We start from the raw sequence: 18,454 nt of genomic DNA, 5'->3' as shown, positions 1-18,454 counted from the left end.
CTTTTTGTTTCTCTCTTCCTTTCAGTTATAATAAAACAAATGTTTTTTCTTTTGCTATGAACGAAAATTTAATTTTTTTATCTGTTAAATCTTTTCTTATAATTAGTGTAAAAGTCTAAGTGGAAAATACATTTTTTTTAATACTTTAATTCTCAAATGTGAATGATCTCAAAATATATTTATAAGTGATGATAAGATAAGATAAACAAAATATACATAACATTAGTTTTTTTACTACAAATTTGCGGCTCATTAACTTGATATTTCAGTAAAGCTGGACAATGTTTTTAACTCTTTCGTAAAACTAAAAGTGTTTAATCATAAAACACAGTTGTTTATAATTGTAATGAAGCATGAAGGATCTGATGAGTAAAAAGAATAAAAGAAGCAGCCACGTTTTCTCACATTCTTGAGACGTGGCTTCCTCCAGGCCAGAGCACCTCATTATGCTTTTAACTTCAAAATGATTCATAAAGATAAGAGAAACATCTTTTAACATATGAAACTAATGCAAACATACACCAATATCGTCTAAGAGGTGGCTCAGTGTCTGGACAGTATTTTAGAGAAATAAAAATTATTTAAAAAAAAAATCCACATTTCTGATCCATTTTAGTGAGTTTAAGCTATTTAACTATCAATATTTATATGGTGTTAAATAAGGGTTTGAACCTGCGAATGAGAGTTAATTTAAGGAGTTAAAGGAATCTCAGTGACGTACCGGTCAGTTTCTCCACAGTGCTGCTCTCACTCATGCACACTTTGGTGTGTCCGGTGACAGTGAAGGTGTAGAGCTGACCACAGCTCAGGTTCAAGAAGGAGCAGCCAGCCTCGACAGAGCCACAGGTGACGTTCACACCCGAACTGGAAGAAGCTTTCACTGTGTAGTTCTGTGCTGTGCTTCCTCGGCTCCAGTTGACCGTCAGAGCGTTGGAGCTGCAGTTCTGATCTACTGTGACGTTTTCAGGTTTACAAGGAGCTGAAATAAAGAGGTACTCTGTGAGGATCACGTGATGAGACCTTCTTCATTTTCCATCACATTAGTGAGTTAGGAGCAGGAGAGCTGCACCCACCAGACTGAACCTTGTAGTCAGAGCCAGCCATGATGCTGCAGTGCATGGAGGAGGAGCTGACGGCCACCTCGTAGATCTTTCCACACTGCAGATCGTGGATGGAGCAGGAGTTGGATGTTGAGTTGCAGAAGGCTGTGTGACCGCCTGTGACGGCCCATGCAGTGTAGTCATCTGACCCCAGACGCTGAGTCCAGCTCACGTTCATGATGTTGGACTTGCACTCCAACTCTGCGATTACATCTTCAGGCAGACATGGAGCTACAGGAGAGTTTAAAGATAGATCAGAAGAACCTAATCTGCAGCATACCCAGTTATAAGAACCGCTGTAGAAACTTCCAGAATAATTAGGGTTAGGGTTGTGGCCACTTCTGCTTTATATCACATATGCACATTTTGTCTTATTGAAACATGAAAAAACATTTGAAAAATGATTAGTCAATGGTAATCTCAGGATAAACATGAACTTAAAAGCCTTCTACACTATACCATGTAAAAAGAACAGGACCAACCCCCGAGCCCTGTGGGACACCTTCTGTAATCCTTCATATTTCACAGATCCCATTTCTACACAATGATGTTTGTTATATAACTTCCAACTCTGTCGTTGAATTAATTACTTAACTCTTTAGCATTTCAGCCCTTTAATAACAGACAAAACCGGACAAAACTAAACCTAGACAGTAGAAACCACAGAAATAATTATAAAAACTGACTCAAAACTCTTTAAACCACAACAGGATTCTTTAAACAGACCCGATGTTGAAGAGTTAATTTAGAGTAATTTACTAATCTAAAAGCATGTCTTTGTCATGTCATGATCCTTTGTGGTTGTGGTGCCTGAGATATGGTGACATGTTTACTGTTATTGAAAAGTAGAAGACTAGTGAAAAGACTTAATATGATGATGTTTTTCTTGATTTATTTTATATTATTATTACTGTTATTCATTTATTTATTTATTTGAGAGGAAAACTTTGTTGTTAATTTTCTTTTCTTTTTTTCTTATTGTTTTTGTACCTTATTCGAAATAAACATTTCAATCAATCAAAAGCATGTCTTTGGACTGAGAGAAGAAATCTCAAGCAGGCACAGGGAGAACATGGAAACTCCAAACAGAAAGACTCTGATCATGATTTGACAGACAGTAGACGGAGGTGTGACGGGGACACGGTGCCTCCTCACGTCAAATATTCCTGATCAGAGCTCAGTTACTTCGTAGCTGCAGTGTACAGGTGGCTCCTTCGACCTACCAGAGTCGAAACGAATGTCAACGTGTTTGCTGCTGTTGCAGCTTTCTGTGGAGGCCACCAGTGTGGCGGAGTACGAGCGGCCACAGTGGAGCTTCACAGTGCAGGAGGAGTTGCTGGAGGAGCAGGAGGCCTCATGGCCGTGCTCTCCTGTCACCGCCACGGTGTAGAAACCTGCTCCGCTGCTTTCAGCCCAGGAGAAATCCCCTTTGTTGGTCCCACAGTCCAGATGAGCAGTTAAATTCTTGGGCTGACAGGGAGCTGAATGAAGAGGAGGATTAAACGAGTGCGTTGGTTCACAGGTCCTGGTCAAAATTAGTGAAAACTCTTACCTGTGCTGACTTGTTCTGGGGGGCTGAAGCTGCTGGGGCAGCCTCCCTCCACGGCGGCCACACGAAAAGTGTATCTGTGTCCACACAGCAGGTTGGACACCGTGTGAGAGGAGTTGGAGGTTGTGAGCTGTGTGGGGGTGGTGCTGCCCCCCATCCAGTCTGTTTGTAAAGCATAGGAGGCCCCGGACACAGGAGCCCAGCTGAGGGTCACTGCATTCGTGTCACAGTTGACCAGGCTTGTCAGGTTCACGGGAGGACAAAGAGCTGAAATGACAAGTTAAAAAGTGTCAACATCCTCACTCGTCCCTTTTTCCTCACAATTTCCAGAAAGTTTCCTTTCACCTGCTTTCAGCTGCTGTGCTGAGCTGGGTGGGCTCCTGCAGCCCCGGTCCACAGTGACAACGGTAACAGCATAGGTTTGCCCGCAGTGCAGGCGGCTGAAGCTGCAGAACTCAGAGGAGCTTGAGTTGCATGTGTCAGTGTGTCCGTCATCTGCTGTGGCCGTTGCTATGTACATATCAGCTCCTGTGACACCAGTCCAGGAGACGGTGCTGTGCTGACAGGCTGCAGCCACCGTGATGTTACTGGGAGCACAGCGACCTGAAGGGGAATCAGAGGGAGGAAGTCTAATGTGCTCTGTCTCAGCTGAGATGCTGGAAGGACCTGTGATCTCCAGTTGCTCTGTACCTGCTCTGAAGCTGTACGCTGCACTCGGGTTTCCGCTGCATGTCTCAGAATACGGAGACACTGTGACGTTGTAAGTTGCACCGCAGTGAATGTCAGAGATTTCACAGCCGGTGGAGTTGGTGTGGCAGACGTGTGTGTGTCCATTGTGGCCTGTTGCTGTGACATTGTACCCTGCAGCGCTGGGGCTGCCCACCCAGGCCACCACAGCTGTACGGGTGGAGCAGACCTCAGTGACAGTGATGTTTGACGGGGGACACGGGACTGAGGAACAACAAGAACAAAAGAATGGTTCAACTGAGAATTTGTGTAGCCTGCTTCCTCTTGGGGCCAGATGATCGTATGGTCAGCAGGTTTGATGTGCCACAGGTGGTTCTTCCCAATGGTGACCACCCCCCTGGGTTGGTAGATCAATCTACCTGGGCCATCAGTATTGGTGGAGGAATGTGACTGACCATGGAAAGCACTTTGAGATTGCTTAAAGAAACACAAATGTACCAGAAAGATACAAATTATTTCATCCATTAATCCATTAATCATCGCTGGTTCTCACGCTGAGGTAATAGGCCCAATGTGGGAGTTTGGATCAATTTCGCCAATAATCCTTTATAGGGAACTTATTGAAAAATCTGGTAATTGGAAAAATTGTACTATTGTACATTATTTAAAGACTTTAGTGACTTTTTAATGTAAGGGTAAAAACATGATTATATGCCATTCATATTTGATAAAAACTTGACTACAAACACACAGATTTCATGTCTCATATATTAAAAATGTCTCTCCATCAGAAAAAGTATTCCTGAACATCAGTAAAAGTTACATTCCTTTATTCACATTTGAGATACGACTGAGCACTGATGAGTTGACCTGAATAGGACTTTGTAAATGCATTGGGCATCCTTAAGAAATAACTCATACTGTAATTCTATATACATATCAACTAATATGGTTCTAAAAGGGCAAAATACAATGATATTTATATGAGAAGTGTGAAGCAGCAGTGTTCAAAGCATTAAAAGAAGTGTGTTTATGAGGTTCAAAAGGTTGAAAATAATGTGTTTTGCTTCAGTTTTTCACCTGTCTGGAGGTTTTCGCCCACGCTCCTGCTGCTGTTGCACTGTGGACCCTGGGCCTGAACAGTCACGTTGAATTCAACGCCACAGGGTAGATGGAGGAAGGTGCAGCTGGTGTTGGCAGTGTGGCAGCTGTCCTGATGCCCTCCTCCTGCTAACTGAGCATGAAAGCTGCTGCTCCCCATCGAGTCGGTCCAGGTGAGCACGGCTGAGCTGGAGTCGCAGGTGTACTGCTTCGATATGAGAGCTGGAGGACAGGGAGCTGAAAGGAAGCAGTTTGTTAGTTTTCAGGGGAGGAGAAATGAGACAAGCTCCTCTTGTGGAGGTACATGTGGGTGGGAGGAACCTGTGGTGATGTTGGTGCTGGATCCAGGTGCGCTGTCACACTGGCTCCCTCGTGCAGTGACTCTCACGCTGTAGGTCTCACTACAGTGGAGCTCTGTGAGAGAACACCAAGTGGAGGCCGAGCTACACCAAGCTCGGTGGCCGTTCATGGCCGTGGCATTGACTGTGTAACCTGTGGCCTCCACCACGGGCGGCCATGACACGAGAGAAGAGCTGGAGTCACAGAGGAAAGTGCTGCTGGTCACAGAGGGAGCGCAGGGCGCTGACAGGCACAGAATGAAGAGCTGGTCAAACAGTTGGCCATGTTCACTCACCACATACTCATTTTACACAGGTAATTGATCTTAGGGGATTTTGTCCAACTTTAGTACAGCTTTTTCCAGCTGGATCTGATCCCAGATGAATATGGACAAAAGTGTCACACATGTTCACACACAATTTCAGAGTTTTCAGTCACATGCTTCTTGATACAGCTGTTTACATCTCTTCAATATCTTTCAGCTAATGTTTTCATCTAAACTGACCTCTGAGAGAATCTCCTGAACTGCAGTGAAACAGACCTGCAAGCTGATAATCCCACACCTCACCTCTAATCCCACATGATTAGTTTTTAATTACACTAAATCCTTCCATCCATCACTTTTCTTAATGTTACAAAGAGCTCAACATGAATAAAACAGTCAATAGACGACATTAATCAGAAAAGGTACAATCATATAAAACACAAAGTGGAAATCTCACAGGCAATATCCTAATCATCTGTTAAAAACATATTCATTATTATAAATCTCATAATGTTAAGCTGCGTGTGTGTGTGTGCGTGCGTGCGTGCGTGCGTGCGTGCGTGCGTGCGTGTGTGTGTGTGTGTGTGTGTGTCTCACCTGTCCTCAGGACTGCCGTGGCTGCTCCAGTGCTGTTACAGGTGTCGTCCTCGGCCATCACGGTCAGGTTATAAACGCTTCCACACTGCAGCTGGCTCAGCTGGCAGGACGTCACGTTGCTCCTACATGAGGTGGAGTGGCTGGTCCAGCTCTCTTCAGCCAGCACGGTGTAGGCCAGGGCCCTGGCCGCCGCGGCCCAGGACACTGTGGCCGTGTCTGAGCCGCAGTGGAGGAGGCTGCTCACGTTGTCCGGGTCACACGGTCCTTTACAGACAGGCAGAATAAAGATGATGCTCATGCTTTCTGAGTCTTGAAACATTGATGGTGGCTGAGTGTGGATCAGAACACGAGCAGTGGGAATGACTGTCATTTGCTTTACCGGTCAGTACAGCAGCTCGGCCAGGGGAGCTGGTGCAGGAGCTGTTTGTGGACGTTACTGTGATGTTGTACTCGGTGGCGCACTGCAGGTTGGTAAATGAGCATGTAGGACTGGATGAGGAGCAGCTTTCAGAGAAGTTGTGGGGGGCCGTCACTGTGGTGGTGTAGGTGGCAGCACTGGAAGAGGAGCTCCAGGTCACCACAAGAGACTTGGAGCCACAGTCTGTATGTGCTGTCACACTGTTCGGGGGGCACGGGCCTGCAAACACCAGGGGAGTCACTCATACTATTTTACTGAAGTGATTCTGATGTTAGATTGATGAGGTGTATTACCTGTGGTAACCCTCTCCGTGGATGAATACAGTCCAGTGCAGCTGTCCGAGGAGGCCTCGACCTGCACACTGTAAGTCTGTCCACACTGGAGGCCGCTCAGTCTGCAGCCTGCACTGTTGGTGTAGCAGCTGACCGAGCTGTTTCCAGTCTCCGGCTGACCAGTGACCGAGTAGTTCAGGGCCAGAGATGAAGATATCCAGCTGACTATCAAGTCATTGGAGCCACATAACAGGTGGGCACTGAGGTTCCGTGGAGCACATGGGACTGGCAGGCACAGAGCGCAGAGGGATTAACACATCAAAACATGATATATCATCTGATGGTTTCATTTATGGTACGAGACACCAGAGGCAGGGACAATAGAAATACAAAACTATGTGTTTTCAGGTGATACATGAGACAGTAACCTGTGGGTCAACCAGAGGACAGCCAAGCTCTCCACAATAGTGGTAAGTGTGCCCAAATCCCTGGGGTAAGAAGAGGATGACTGAAATGTGTAGACGAGGGCAGATGTAGGATGGATTTCAGTCTCAGCAGGACAATGTCTCAGTTTGACCCGTTATTGTTATTTAGAGAATTGCACCCAACTTTGTTTTATTTTTCAGGGTTCCATGTTTCATTTTCATCAATGAAAGCCAAGAAAATGACGAATCATGGATGAAGTGTTGGTTTCATCTCAGTGGTCTGGTTTCATATCACAGTCTGAACTCGTGCATCTGGGGATGACTGGTTACTGGTTACTAAATGTGAGTGTGTGTGATCGTCCGTCTCCATGTGTCTGTCTTGTGTTTGTACCCTGGATAGAATTCAACAGTCTCAATGATCGTTGAAGCCCATTGTGTTTGCTCTTGTGGAATTGTTGGGTCTTTCTATATTTTATATTTGAATGTGAAGTTTTCTACATTGAAGCACTGCTGTAAGTGTAATAAAAGCAGTGGCGGTCCTCCCCTTAGTGACCTGCTGTCAGTCTCTCATACTCATATGGACAAAAGCATGATATTCAGCAGCTCCACAGACATTCTGGGCTACAGGTGTTTAGTGTAAAATAAAGGCACCTTGTGCAGCATGTGGATCCAATGGCTGCCTTACTATAGTTGTGTCAGATTAAAAGAAAACAAAACATTAGAATACATGTTGTAAGTAATTGCATATTGGCCGATTTTTTAAAATTCCCTAAAGAAATCAAAGGAAAGAATGAGAGAGAGAGAGAGATGAGTGGAAGTCACTACATACCATCCTGAATAAGATCAGATATACTTTTATTGTGCCTGTGGGGATTTTTATTTTCTAATCAGCCTGTACTGCAGAACATGTACTGGGTGTAATTTAAGCGTGTAATTGTGAAAAACAAGCTGCAGTGAATCCACTTGAAAATGGACACAGAGGAACCTGGGGGCATGTAGAACAGGAACCTGCTGCAGTTTGCTGAAAACTATTTGATCAGAATTTTTAGGAAATGTTCTGCCTGTACAGTAATATAACGTATTGCGTGATTTAAGTGTGTAATTGTAAAAAAAAAGGTTAATGTTGATGATCACGTCAATATGGGCCACAGACAGTACAGTGAACACTATTTACAGTGAGCACCCACCAAATTTACAAATGAAAAAACCCATTTGTACATATACAGTATAGGGAACACAGGTGTCCATGTTGTAACAGGACAGGAATTTCATTGCAGGATTGCATGTTTTTTCTTTTCTCTTTTCTTTTGTAAGAAAAAAGGAATTCGGTGGTGGAGCGATGGATCATGGGAGGGAGAAAGAGGGAGAAGGAGAGAGGGCAAGTGAATTACAGCAAAAATACACAGACACTGAGGGTTTTATGTCTGTTGATAAAGTGTTTGCTGATTGTGATTCTGAGGAGAGATTTTCCTCAGAGGAGGACGTTGGTCAGCTACGGAGGAAAGCAAGTCTGAGTTACGTGATGCACCTGAACGTATCACTCATTTATGATTTGCATGAAGCTCGTTTACCCCTCAAGATCCACAAAATAGCCTCATTTTTTAAGAGTGTGAAAAAAATAGCGGCTTATAGTCTGCAAAATTACGGAACCGTACCCTAGAAAAAAGTCCTGGTACCCTGAGGGGTAAAATTTAAAAGTGCCAGTACTGCATACTGGTGCATACCGGCCCACTTAAAAGCACTGAGTTGAAGTATTTCTAGACGTTCTTCTGGGGTTATTAGGCTATTTATGAAAAAATAGTTTCATATTTCATAGACTTTAGACTATGATGCTGTTGTGACCTCTATTATTACTAAAGATTAAGCTGCTGAATTAACAGACAACAATCGTTGTTACATAAAACTAAAGGCAGTTCGTATATACACGTTTAAGTTAATCAAACTTTACTTTCATTCATACTTTTCTATTTCACTAAACCTACAATATACAAATGACACTTTGACTTTTGTACGTTTGAACAATTTATAACGTGTAAAGATGTTGCGTCTGACTTTCCACTTTCAAGAGTTTTCTTTGCTCAAGTTTTTGTGCTTCTGTGAGTGTGTGTGTGTCAGAAACACTAAAAATAACATGCAAGAACATTGTAAGAGAGAGAAATGTTTAACTTTGGAGGACTTGTGATGTTTTATATGAGCTTTCATAACATGTGTGGTGAGGTTGAATAAAAGTGGCACAATGTTTCTCTGGATACCTGGAAATAGCCAGAAGGGACTGCTGGAGTTGCTCACACATGTCCCATCAGTGGCTGTCACCAGGACTTGGTATTGCTCATCACAGACCAGATGGGTCAGCGTGCAGTTTGGACCGGAGCTGCTGCACTGGAGGGTCTGTCCAGGCTTCGTGGCCACCACTGAGTAACTGGTGGCGGTCCTACTGGGGGTCCAGAAAACTACAGCGGCTTTGGCGTCACACATCAGCTGGCTGGACACATCAGAGGGAGCACACGGCTCTGCAGAGGGAAATGAAGCACGTTTAATGACCGTGGACTGTGTGGAAGCTGATCAGTGCTGATTTGCTGCAGTACCTGTGTCCAGAGACACAGTGTGGCTCAGCTGTCCTGTACAGTGGCCGTCAGCTCCTGAAACACCAACAGTGTAAGCTTGTCCACACTGCAGCCCGGACAGGCTGCAGGAGGTGGTGTTGGTGGTGCACTTATGGCTGTGACCTCCACGGCTCACAGCCACAGCAGTGTAGTATTTGGCAGAGTCACTGGCGATCCAGGACACAGGCACTGGATCCGGAGCACAGGCGTACATGGCTGTGATGTTGGTGGGAGGACAGGGAGCTGGAGGGAAAAAGAGACAATGTTTGGAGGAGGTGTTTAAGAAGCTCTCACTGGTGCACAGACACTTGATGGAGCCTGCAGGTCTCACATGTTTGCACAGTGACCTCTGGACTGGGCAGACTGTAGCACGAGCCGGTGACGGAGAAGACCACCACCATGTAAGAGCTTCCACACTGCAGCCCTCCCATGATGCACTGGGTCTGTGTGGAGTTGCAGTAGAGAGGCTGGCCCATGCCTCTGGAGATGATGGTTGTGTAGTTCTTCGACGGCATGGACATGTTCCAGGAGATGTTCAACTCACCGCTAAGGCATGATTCGCTGGCGCTCACATTCTCAGGACCACAGGGCACTGAAACAAGAAAGATCTCAGCTCTCATCATTGTTATCATTGTTCTACAAGACAAAAAATCCAAACTTTCTGCACATGTTCACAATCTGCCGAATTCCACTCATCTTTTATCTCAGCAGAGCTTTTAGTTCAATCTAAACCCTAAACCTCTCCAAGAGCCAGCACCTCCTGAAAATCTTCATAGCCTCCAACGCCAGCGAACCGCCACCAAAAGATCCAGCTGTGGCCCGCTCGACCAACCAAAGATCCAGTGGTCCCAATTGAAGAAGCAAGGAAGAGGGCATCCTTCATCAGCTCTAAAAGGACTGAGTCCTTACCTGCTGGAAGGAGACCACAACTAACCACCTCACTGCCACGTATAGTGACTCCAACAGAGGACAACTGCTGGGTCCATGCAAAGCTTATTGAACACCTCCAGTGCTCATGTCAGACTGCAACCTGAAGGGGGTGAGCCTGAGTGGGGTAGAGGAAGTGGCATGGAGAGCAAGACCAGGTGCAGCACCAGCCTCACTCAGCTCTGCACCTCCACCACATGGTCAATAGATGTCAGTGTTTCAGTGAATTCAAAGGGTTTTCTGCGGTCGCCAACGCCATCAAAACCCTCGTGCTTCCTAATATTCCTATCTCCTTTCCTACCTACTTCTCCTTAACCCCAGAAGTGTTTAAATGGCGGCCATGATAAGGAGCATTGGAATTCTCAATAAGCTAAGGAAAGGAACCACTGATGCTTCCTTTAGAACCTCCTTTAGCTTAGGAACCACTGATGCTTCCTTTAGAACCTCCATTAGCCTAGGAACCACTGATGCTTCCTTTAGAACCTCCTTTAGCCTAGGAACCACTGATGCTTCCTTTAGAACCTCCTTTAGCCTAGGAACCAGTGATGCTTCCTTTAGAACCTCCTTTAGCCTAGGAACCACTGATGCTTCCTTTAGAACCTCCTTTAGCTTAGGAACCACTGATGCTTCCTTTAGAACCTCCATTAGCCTAGGAACCACTGATGCTTCCTTTAGAACCTCCTTTAGCCTAGGAACCACTGATGCTTCCTTTAGAACCTCCTTTAGTTCCTTTAGAACCTCCTTTAGCATAGGAACCACTGATGGTTCCTTTAGAACCTCCTTTAGCATAGGAACCACTGATGCTTCCTTTAGAACCTCCTTTAGCCTAGGAACCACTGATGCTTCCTTTAGAACCTCCTTTAGCTTAGGAACCACTGATGCTTCCTTTAGAACCTCCATTAGCCTAGGAACCACTGATGCTTCCTTTAGAACCTCCTTTAGCCTAGGAACCACTGATGCTTCCTTTAGAACCTCCTTTAGTTCCTTTAGAACCTCCTTTAGCATAGGAACCACTGATGGTTCCTTTAGAACCTCCTTTAGCATAGGAACCACTGATGGTTCCTTTAGAACCTCCTTTAGCTTAGGAACCACTGATGCCTCCTAACACATTTCCTTAACTCCTTTAGGAAGCCTCCTAACACCTTTCACTAACTCCTTTAGGAAGCCTCCTAACACCTTTCACTAACTCCTTTAGGAAGCCTCCTAACACATTTCCTTAACTCCTTTAGGAAGCCTCCTAACACCTTTCCTATCTCGTTTAGGAAGCCTCCTAACACCTTTCACTAACTCCTTTAGGAAGCCTCCTAACACCTTTCATTAACTCCTTTAGGAAGCCTCCTAACACCTTTCCTATCTCCTTTAGGAAGCCTCCTAACACCTTTCACTATCTCCTTTAGGAAGCCTCCTAACTCGTTTCACTAACTCCTTTAGGAAGCCTCCTAACACCTTTCACTAACTCCTTTAGGAAGCCTCCTAACACCTTTCCTATCACCTTTAGGAAGCCTCCTAACACATTTCACTAACTCCTTTATGACGTCTCCCGTGATGTCATCCACAAGGTTAAGGAAAAGTGGATAGGAAAGGAGAAAGGCGGGACTATTCGGAAGCACCCCCTGATAGATCATAGCTGAAGTGCATGAAGGAGTTAAATCCGGCCCACCTGAGTCCAAGCTGATTGGAGTAGAGATGGACGGACAGTGTCCATCATTGTAGGAGACTGTGACGGTGTACGTCCTCCCACAGGGCAGAGCGGTGATCTTGCAGGTTCGCACTGTGCTGCTGGTGCAGTTGAGCTGAGAGCCGCTCTGGTCCTCCATGGTGGCTGTGTAGGTACCGGTGGGCTGGTGGTTCTGCCACACTATCACTGCATGGTTAGCATCACAGTCTCTGTGAGCCTCGATGTTGGTTGGAGGGCATGGTGCTGAGGAAGAGGGTGAAGAGGAGTCAGATCACATTGGTTTATCAGGGTGATGGTTTGTGATGGACCAGAGTTTCCAGCTCTGTACCTGTCATGAACGCAGCTTCCTGGCTGGTGCTGCTGTTGCACTTCAGGTTGGTCCCAATAACAGAAGCAGTGTAATTCTGCCCACATGTCAGGCCTTCAATCAAACAGCTGCTTCCCACAGAGTTACAGCTGTATGAATTCCCACTTGCATCCTGAGCGATGGCAATGTGGAAGACGGCCCCACGCCCCGACCTCCACTCCACTGAGGCTGAACTCTGACTGCACTCAGCTGACGCTGACACGTTGGTCGGTGTGCAAGGCACTGCAGAGAGGAGAAGAAAGGTTCAATCATCATACCGGGACAGAAACACCACACCAACCTTAAATCTACATATACAAGTTGGTTGGTTCATTTATTAAAGTACAACCTTTGAAACAGTCAATCACTTCATTTGAAATTTGGTTCAAAAAGGGTTCCATTAAACTGGTTATAAAAACACAAACAACAACTAGATCACTGCTTAGAGCGATGACAAGTGGTGTCCCACAAGGCTCAGCATTGGGACCCCAGTTATTTCTACAATTTTGAATGATATTTGTCCAGTATCAAATGTTTGCAGATGAGACTAGTGGATTTTGCTCAGGATGAGGGACAAAGGAGTTGATAAAGTAAAAATGTGGCTTCGCATGAGTAAAATGTCTCTAAACAAAGATATATAACAGTTTATGGCTTTCAGCAGGAATCAAAGTATTAGTGAAAGAGTCTATCTAGGTCTGGGAGGCATTATAAATTATAAACATATATATAGAGATTTTAATTTGACTGTGACAGTTTTTCACTGTTTAAATTTTTTCAGAAGAATGCATGTGAATAAAAGAAAAAAGGATAAACACTACAATAGATTATACAAAAATAAGACCTATCTGAATAAATAACACCACTACCCTTTTCCATACTACAGTATTTTCTTGAATTTACCAGTTTACTTCAGAAGAAAAAGCAAATAAAGGCACAAGATCTGAAATAGGGTCATTTATAATCTGATGTTAGAGGAAGAAAATGCTCTATAATCTGTATGTTAGAGGAGGAAGGTGCTCTATAATCTGATGTTAGAGGAAGAATATGCTCTATAATCTGTATGTTAGAGGAGGAAGGTGCTCTATAAACTGATGTTAGGGGACGGAGATGCTCTATAATCTGATGTTAGAGGAGGAAGGTGCTCTATAATCTGATGTTAGAGGAAGAATATGCTCTATAATCTGTATGTTAGAGGAGGACGATGCTCTATAGTCTGATGTTGGGTGAGGAAGATGCTCTATAATCTGATGTTAGAGGAAGAAGATGCTCTATAATCTGTATGTAAGAAGAGAAAGATGCTCTATAATCTGATGTTAGAGGAGGAAGATGCTCTATATTCCGGATGTTAGAGGATGAATATGCTCTATAATCTGATGTTAGAGGGGGGGATATGCTCTATAATCTGGATGTTTGAGGACAGCAAAGGCGCTATATTCTGGATGTTAGAAGAGGAGGATGCTCTATCATCTGGATGTTAGAGGAGGGATATGCTCTATAATCTGGACGTTGGAGGAGGAAGATAAAATGTATGTTACTGCCAAAGCAGTATTAGTTACTTTTATAATGAGTTCTTTACAAATATTTACAAATTTCCAATTCACAACGGTTCCTGACCTGTACTGCATTATAATAACTATGAGCAGGCTGTTTATTTGATGGTAGTTTTATTATTGCAGAGTAAAGTATACCCACCGGTCTCCGCCACTTCTCCCAACACCCTGGAAGTGGTGCAGTTGTCATTGGAGGCCACGATCCACACGCTCAGGTGTTCCCCACATGGCACACCTGTGACTGCGCAGCTGTTGGAGGAGGATGTGCAGTTGTAGTTCTCTCCGTTGTTTCCCTGAGCCTCCACAGTGTAGGACAGAGCTCCGGCAGCAGAGTCCCATTCAGTGATGAGCATGTCCGACTGACACTCGGCTTTGGTCCTCACCTTGGTTGGAAGACAAGGAGCTGGAGGAGGAAAATATAAAGTTTATTGAGTTGTGCTTGTTCACACATACTTTTTTATTTATTATAAAAGCATTAACGTCCTTTGAATCTCTGTGTGAGTAAAGCAAAGGGACTGACATGTGCGGACGAACTCGGGCCTGCTGACGTCACTGCTGCAGTCTGAGCTGACGGCCAGCACCTGGTACTTGTAGAACTGACCACAGCCTGCGTTGGTGAAGAAACAGCGGCTGTCCACCGTCCTGCACTCCGTCACTGCGCCGGTGTTGTCCTCAGATGTGGCAACATAGTAAAGCGTGTTGTTGGTGGGCTGCCAGCTGAAGACGATTACATTGCTGGAGCAGGTGTGGCTCACCTGAGGCTCAGCTGGAGCACAGGGCACTAGAGGCAATGCAGACAGTCACTCAAATGTTCACAAGCCACAAGTATTTCAAGCTTTTTGAACCATTTTCACGTAAATGTAAACACATTTAATCATGCTTAATACCATATCATGCTCCACATGTACAACTGAACAGAATCAAAAATATTTAATCATTTCAAGCTTAAATTGTTATTCCAATAACAGAGATTTGTCACTGAGTTTCTGTTTAATCTTGTTCCACATTCTGTTCCTCATTCACTCCCACAGTTTTAATACATTAAAGCAACATCACACATGATGAGAGAGATCCACAATACTGTGAGATCTACAAAGCAGGAATTATATGCTTGGAAAATACTTTTTAATGGTCTAGAACTGCAGTGGGCTGCATGGTGGAAAAGTGGTTAGCTCTCTCACTACACAGCGAGGAGGTCAAGGGGTCAAGTCTGTGTGGAATCGACTGTGAGAGTGTGGTTGTCTGTCTGTGTGTTTGCCCTGTGACAGACTGGTGACCTGTACCTCACCCCCAGTATGGTGGGCCCTGCTACCCTGAACGAGATAAATACATCTATCATTTATTCTGTGACTATCAGTAACTTCATATACATTATTGAATAAGTGCATAAGTTAGACCAAAGAAATATCTACAGTATTTGCAAGGAGACTGCTCTTGTATTAAAAGGCTGGTGTGTGGATTAATACTTGTGAACTCCTTGTTGGAGCAGACAAGGTGTGTAGCCTGTCCATCCCATTCCCCAGGTATTTTCTGAATGTATAGGACTATAGTTGACCTTTGAGATAACTGCCTGACTTCAATAGACTGTAAGGAGCTTGAGATGGCCTGGTGTTGGATGGCAGAGCTTCCCTGCTAATGTGAGGGTGTGTTTCTCCACCCGGCATAGAAACCAGCATAGGATACCTTGGGAAGAAGCTATACAGGCTCCCACTGGGAGGACCTTTGTACCGGGGGGCTTACAGTGTGTGTGTGTGTGTGTGTGTGTGTGTGTGTGTGTGTGTGTGTGTGTGTGTGTGTGTGTGTGTGTGTGTGTGTGTGTGTGTGTGTGTGTGATGACACTCAGACAATATGAGCATTACAAGGTGGGATGAGACACGTTTCTCTGCCTCACTTGTTTCGAAGGAGGAGGTGTTGGAGACGCTCTGACAGTCATCAGAGATGGCCGCGACGTGGACCCTGTACTTCTCACCACATGTCAGCATGGTGATCTGACAGCTGGTGGAAGCTGAGGTGCAGTTCAGGGACGAGCCGGTCCCATCCACAGCTGTGGCCCTGTACGAGGTGGCCCCAAACACAGAAACCCAGCTGACTGTCACCATGCCGCTGGAGCAGCTGTAGTCCAGAGAGACAGACGACGTCGCTTTAATGGCTGAGGGAAAAGACAAATGGGATTTAGAAAATGTCAGCTGATAAAAACATTTGTTTTCTACACATTTCAGAATAGTTTGCAGTCTTTATGTATTCAATATCAATGATTTTGGTGCAGTTAAAACAATCTGTCTTTCATAACTATGATTGTACGATATGTAACATCAACATCACTAAATGACATACTTCTACATGTTCCTGAGCTATTTGAGCAATTGAAGCATGTGACTTGTTATTTTTACAGATCTGCATACTCTACTTATAAACCCTGTCTTAGTTCACATTATGAATTCACGTGACTTTAAAGGAGCTGATTGATAATATCCCTGAACATTGGGTCATATCGTGGAGGTTTCTGCTTCTGTCCTGTTTCTAGTTACTGCAGCCGCCACAGAGGGTATAAGCAGACGTTTATTCAGAATCCTGAATAATGTGTGTCCATGTGTCCTGGTTTCTATCTGTGTTCTCCAGACAACATTTCCATGTATTTTAGAACCTCAACATAATGCTCAAACAAGCCTAAAAGCACATGGAGTTCAGATAAATCAAACCACAATCAAGATAATAGTTTGCACACTGCAAAACGTCCAAGTCTTTAGATACATGGAACTTTCTCATCTCGCTGAATATAAGACAAGGTTATGTGGCGGTGGTCTTGGATAAAGTGGTAAAGTGGTTCGTTCTCCAATCCCACCCTGTTCATGGGTCGAAGTTTCTTTTGCTTATTCACTGAACTGCACGCGTCACCTAATGTGTGCAATAAGCTCTTCTGGCATTAATTAATGTGTGTGAACGTGTACTTAGAAATAAAATGTAACAGCGCAAAACCCCCAAATAGAACATAAAACCTATTAAATCAATATAAGAAGGAAAAACTTGGTTATTGTTTCATGATTTCAATATGCAGTCTCACTGCAATTTGTGTGTGACTTTTTTTTCTTTTCTGCCTCAGAATATTCCAGAAACAAAACTTTCACTTCATTTGACATAAATAAAAGAATGTAATCATGATTGTTTTGTTCCAGGAGTCTTTGTTCACACATTTATATATAACTGCTTTGACTTAATGTGGCTTAACTCCTAACTTGACCTCAGTGTTTTGAGCGTGAGGTACTCACAAGAGGTGGTGTGTGTCACTTCACGTGGCTCTCCAGGAACCATGAAGATGTTGAGAGATGATACTCCCACTGTGTAGTTGGAGCAAGGCTCCAGATTACTGATATCCGTGCTGGTGGAGGGAGTGTCTGTGATGACGGGGGCCTTGCCGGGGTCGTCCACGTCGCTCACTGTCACCTGGTAGAGCAGCACTTTATCGACGGAGCTCCAGGTCAGGCGGGCCGTGCTCTTCCCAGTCGGTGTCAGCATCACTCCACTTGGTGGCTGCACCACTTCAAACAGGAAACGCAGGAGTTGATTTCAGAGCCGGGATTCATCTGCGCCAGAAGTGAAGAAAAGCAGTAGCATTGTGCACTTACATGTGATGATTGTCTTCACGCGACCTTTGGCACCCTTTCCAGCATGGTTGGAGGACAGAACGTAGCAGTTGTAGGTGGTGGATGGAGTCAGACCGTCCACTTGTCCAGCCAGTGTGGTAAAGGTCTGGTTGTATCTTTGGGGACCAAACAGCTCCTCCATAAATAAGATGTAGCTGTCAGCCCCGGTCACACTGGACCACTCAAACTTAATGGAGGTGCTGGATATAGCTTTGGAAAATGTGAGTTGAGATGTGGCAGGCACTGTGTGGAAGTTAAAGAAAGCCACATTATTCTTCACCTTAACCAACAGAAGAAACGGTCAGGTGGACCTCGGTGTCCTCACCTGTCATGGTGGTTTCAGTATCTGTGCATGCCACTGTATAAAAGGTGAAGACCTTCAGTGTGACCTGATAGGTGTGTCCAGGTCGTAGCCCCTGCAGCAGCCTCTGAGTGCTTTGTGAAGAAAGCAGAACCACCACCGGGGCTATCGTGGTGGAGTTCACCACCCTCAGGTCCAGGATGTATCGTGAAGCTCCTGCATAGCTGTCCCAGACCACCTTCATGGTGGATGCTGAGGGAGACGTCACTGACACAATATTACATCCTGAAAAGAACCGAAGGAGAAACGATTCTTCATCAGCCAGGAAAGTCTTCAACAGAGTTTTAATAGGAAACATGAACAACACTGTCAATAAATCAGCCACAAAGGATTTAATCAAAACAGAAGTTTACGATCAATGAAGCCGAGCCTCTGAACGAGACCTGCTGTCAGCAACAAAGTCATTCAATAAAACTGGGATTAAAAAGAAAATCACATCAAATAAGAATGTTATTTCATCCTTGGCCAGGAAGTTGCTTGAGACCAAATGATGTCTCCAGCAAGGTCCGGACAAAATGTGAGTAAGAGCTCCTCATCAATGAATATATCCACAGAAACTGTGTATCTGGTGAACTTTATCATCAGTACAGCTATT

General features: G+C 44.7%; 1 protein-coding gene across 1 annotated transcript; it reads right to left on the bottom strand.

Moving 5' to 3' along the window:
• Positions 1-9,902: 9,902 nt before the first annotated feature.
• On the bottom strand, positions 9,903-18,043 carry LOC308108760 (fibronectin type III domain-containing protein 7-like; the record flags this gene model as incomplete). The annotated part of the gene is made up of 9 exons (XM_080461966.1): positions 9,903-9,931; positions 11,944-12,204; positions 12,290-12,550; positions 14,000-14,260; positions 14,378-14,623; positions 15,749-16,006; positions 17,148-17,393; positions 17,481-17,741; positions 17,824-18,043. 9 exons carry the CDS (start codon positions 18,041-18,043, stop codon positions 9,903-9,905), a joined length of 2,043 nt encoding a protein of 680 aa, XP_080318092.1.
• Between the last annotated feature and the right edge of the window lie 411 nt (positions 18,044-18,454).

Source organism: Lipophrys pholis (assembly GCF_963383615.2).
Source record: "Lipophrys pholis genome assembly, chromosome: 1".
Lineage (NCBI taxonomy): Eukaryota > Metazoa > Chordata > Actinopteri > Blenniiformes > Blenniidae > Lipophrys > Lipophrys pholis.
This window is presented reverse-complemented; position numbering and strand designations above follow the sequence as displayed.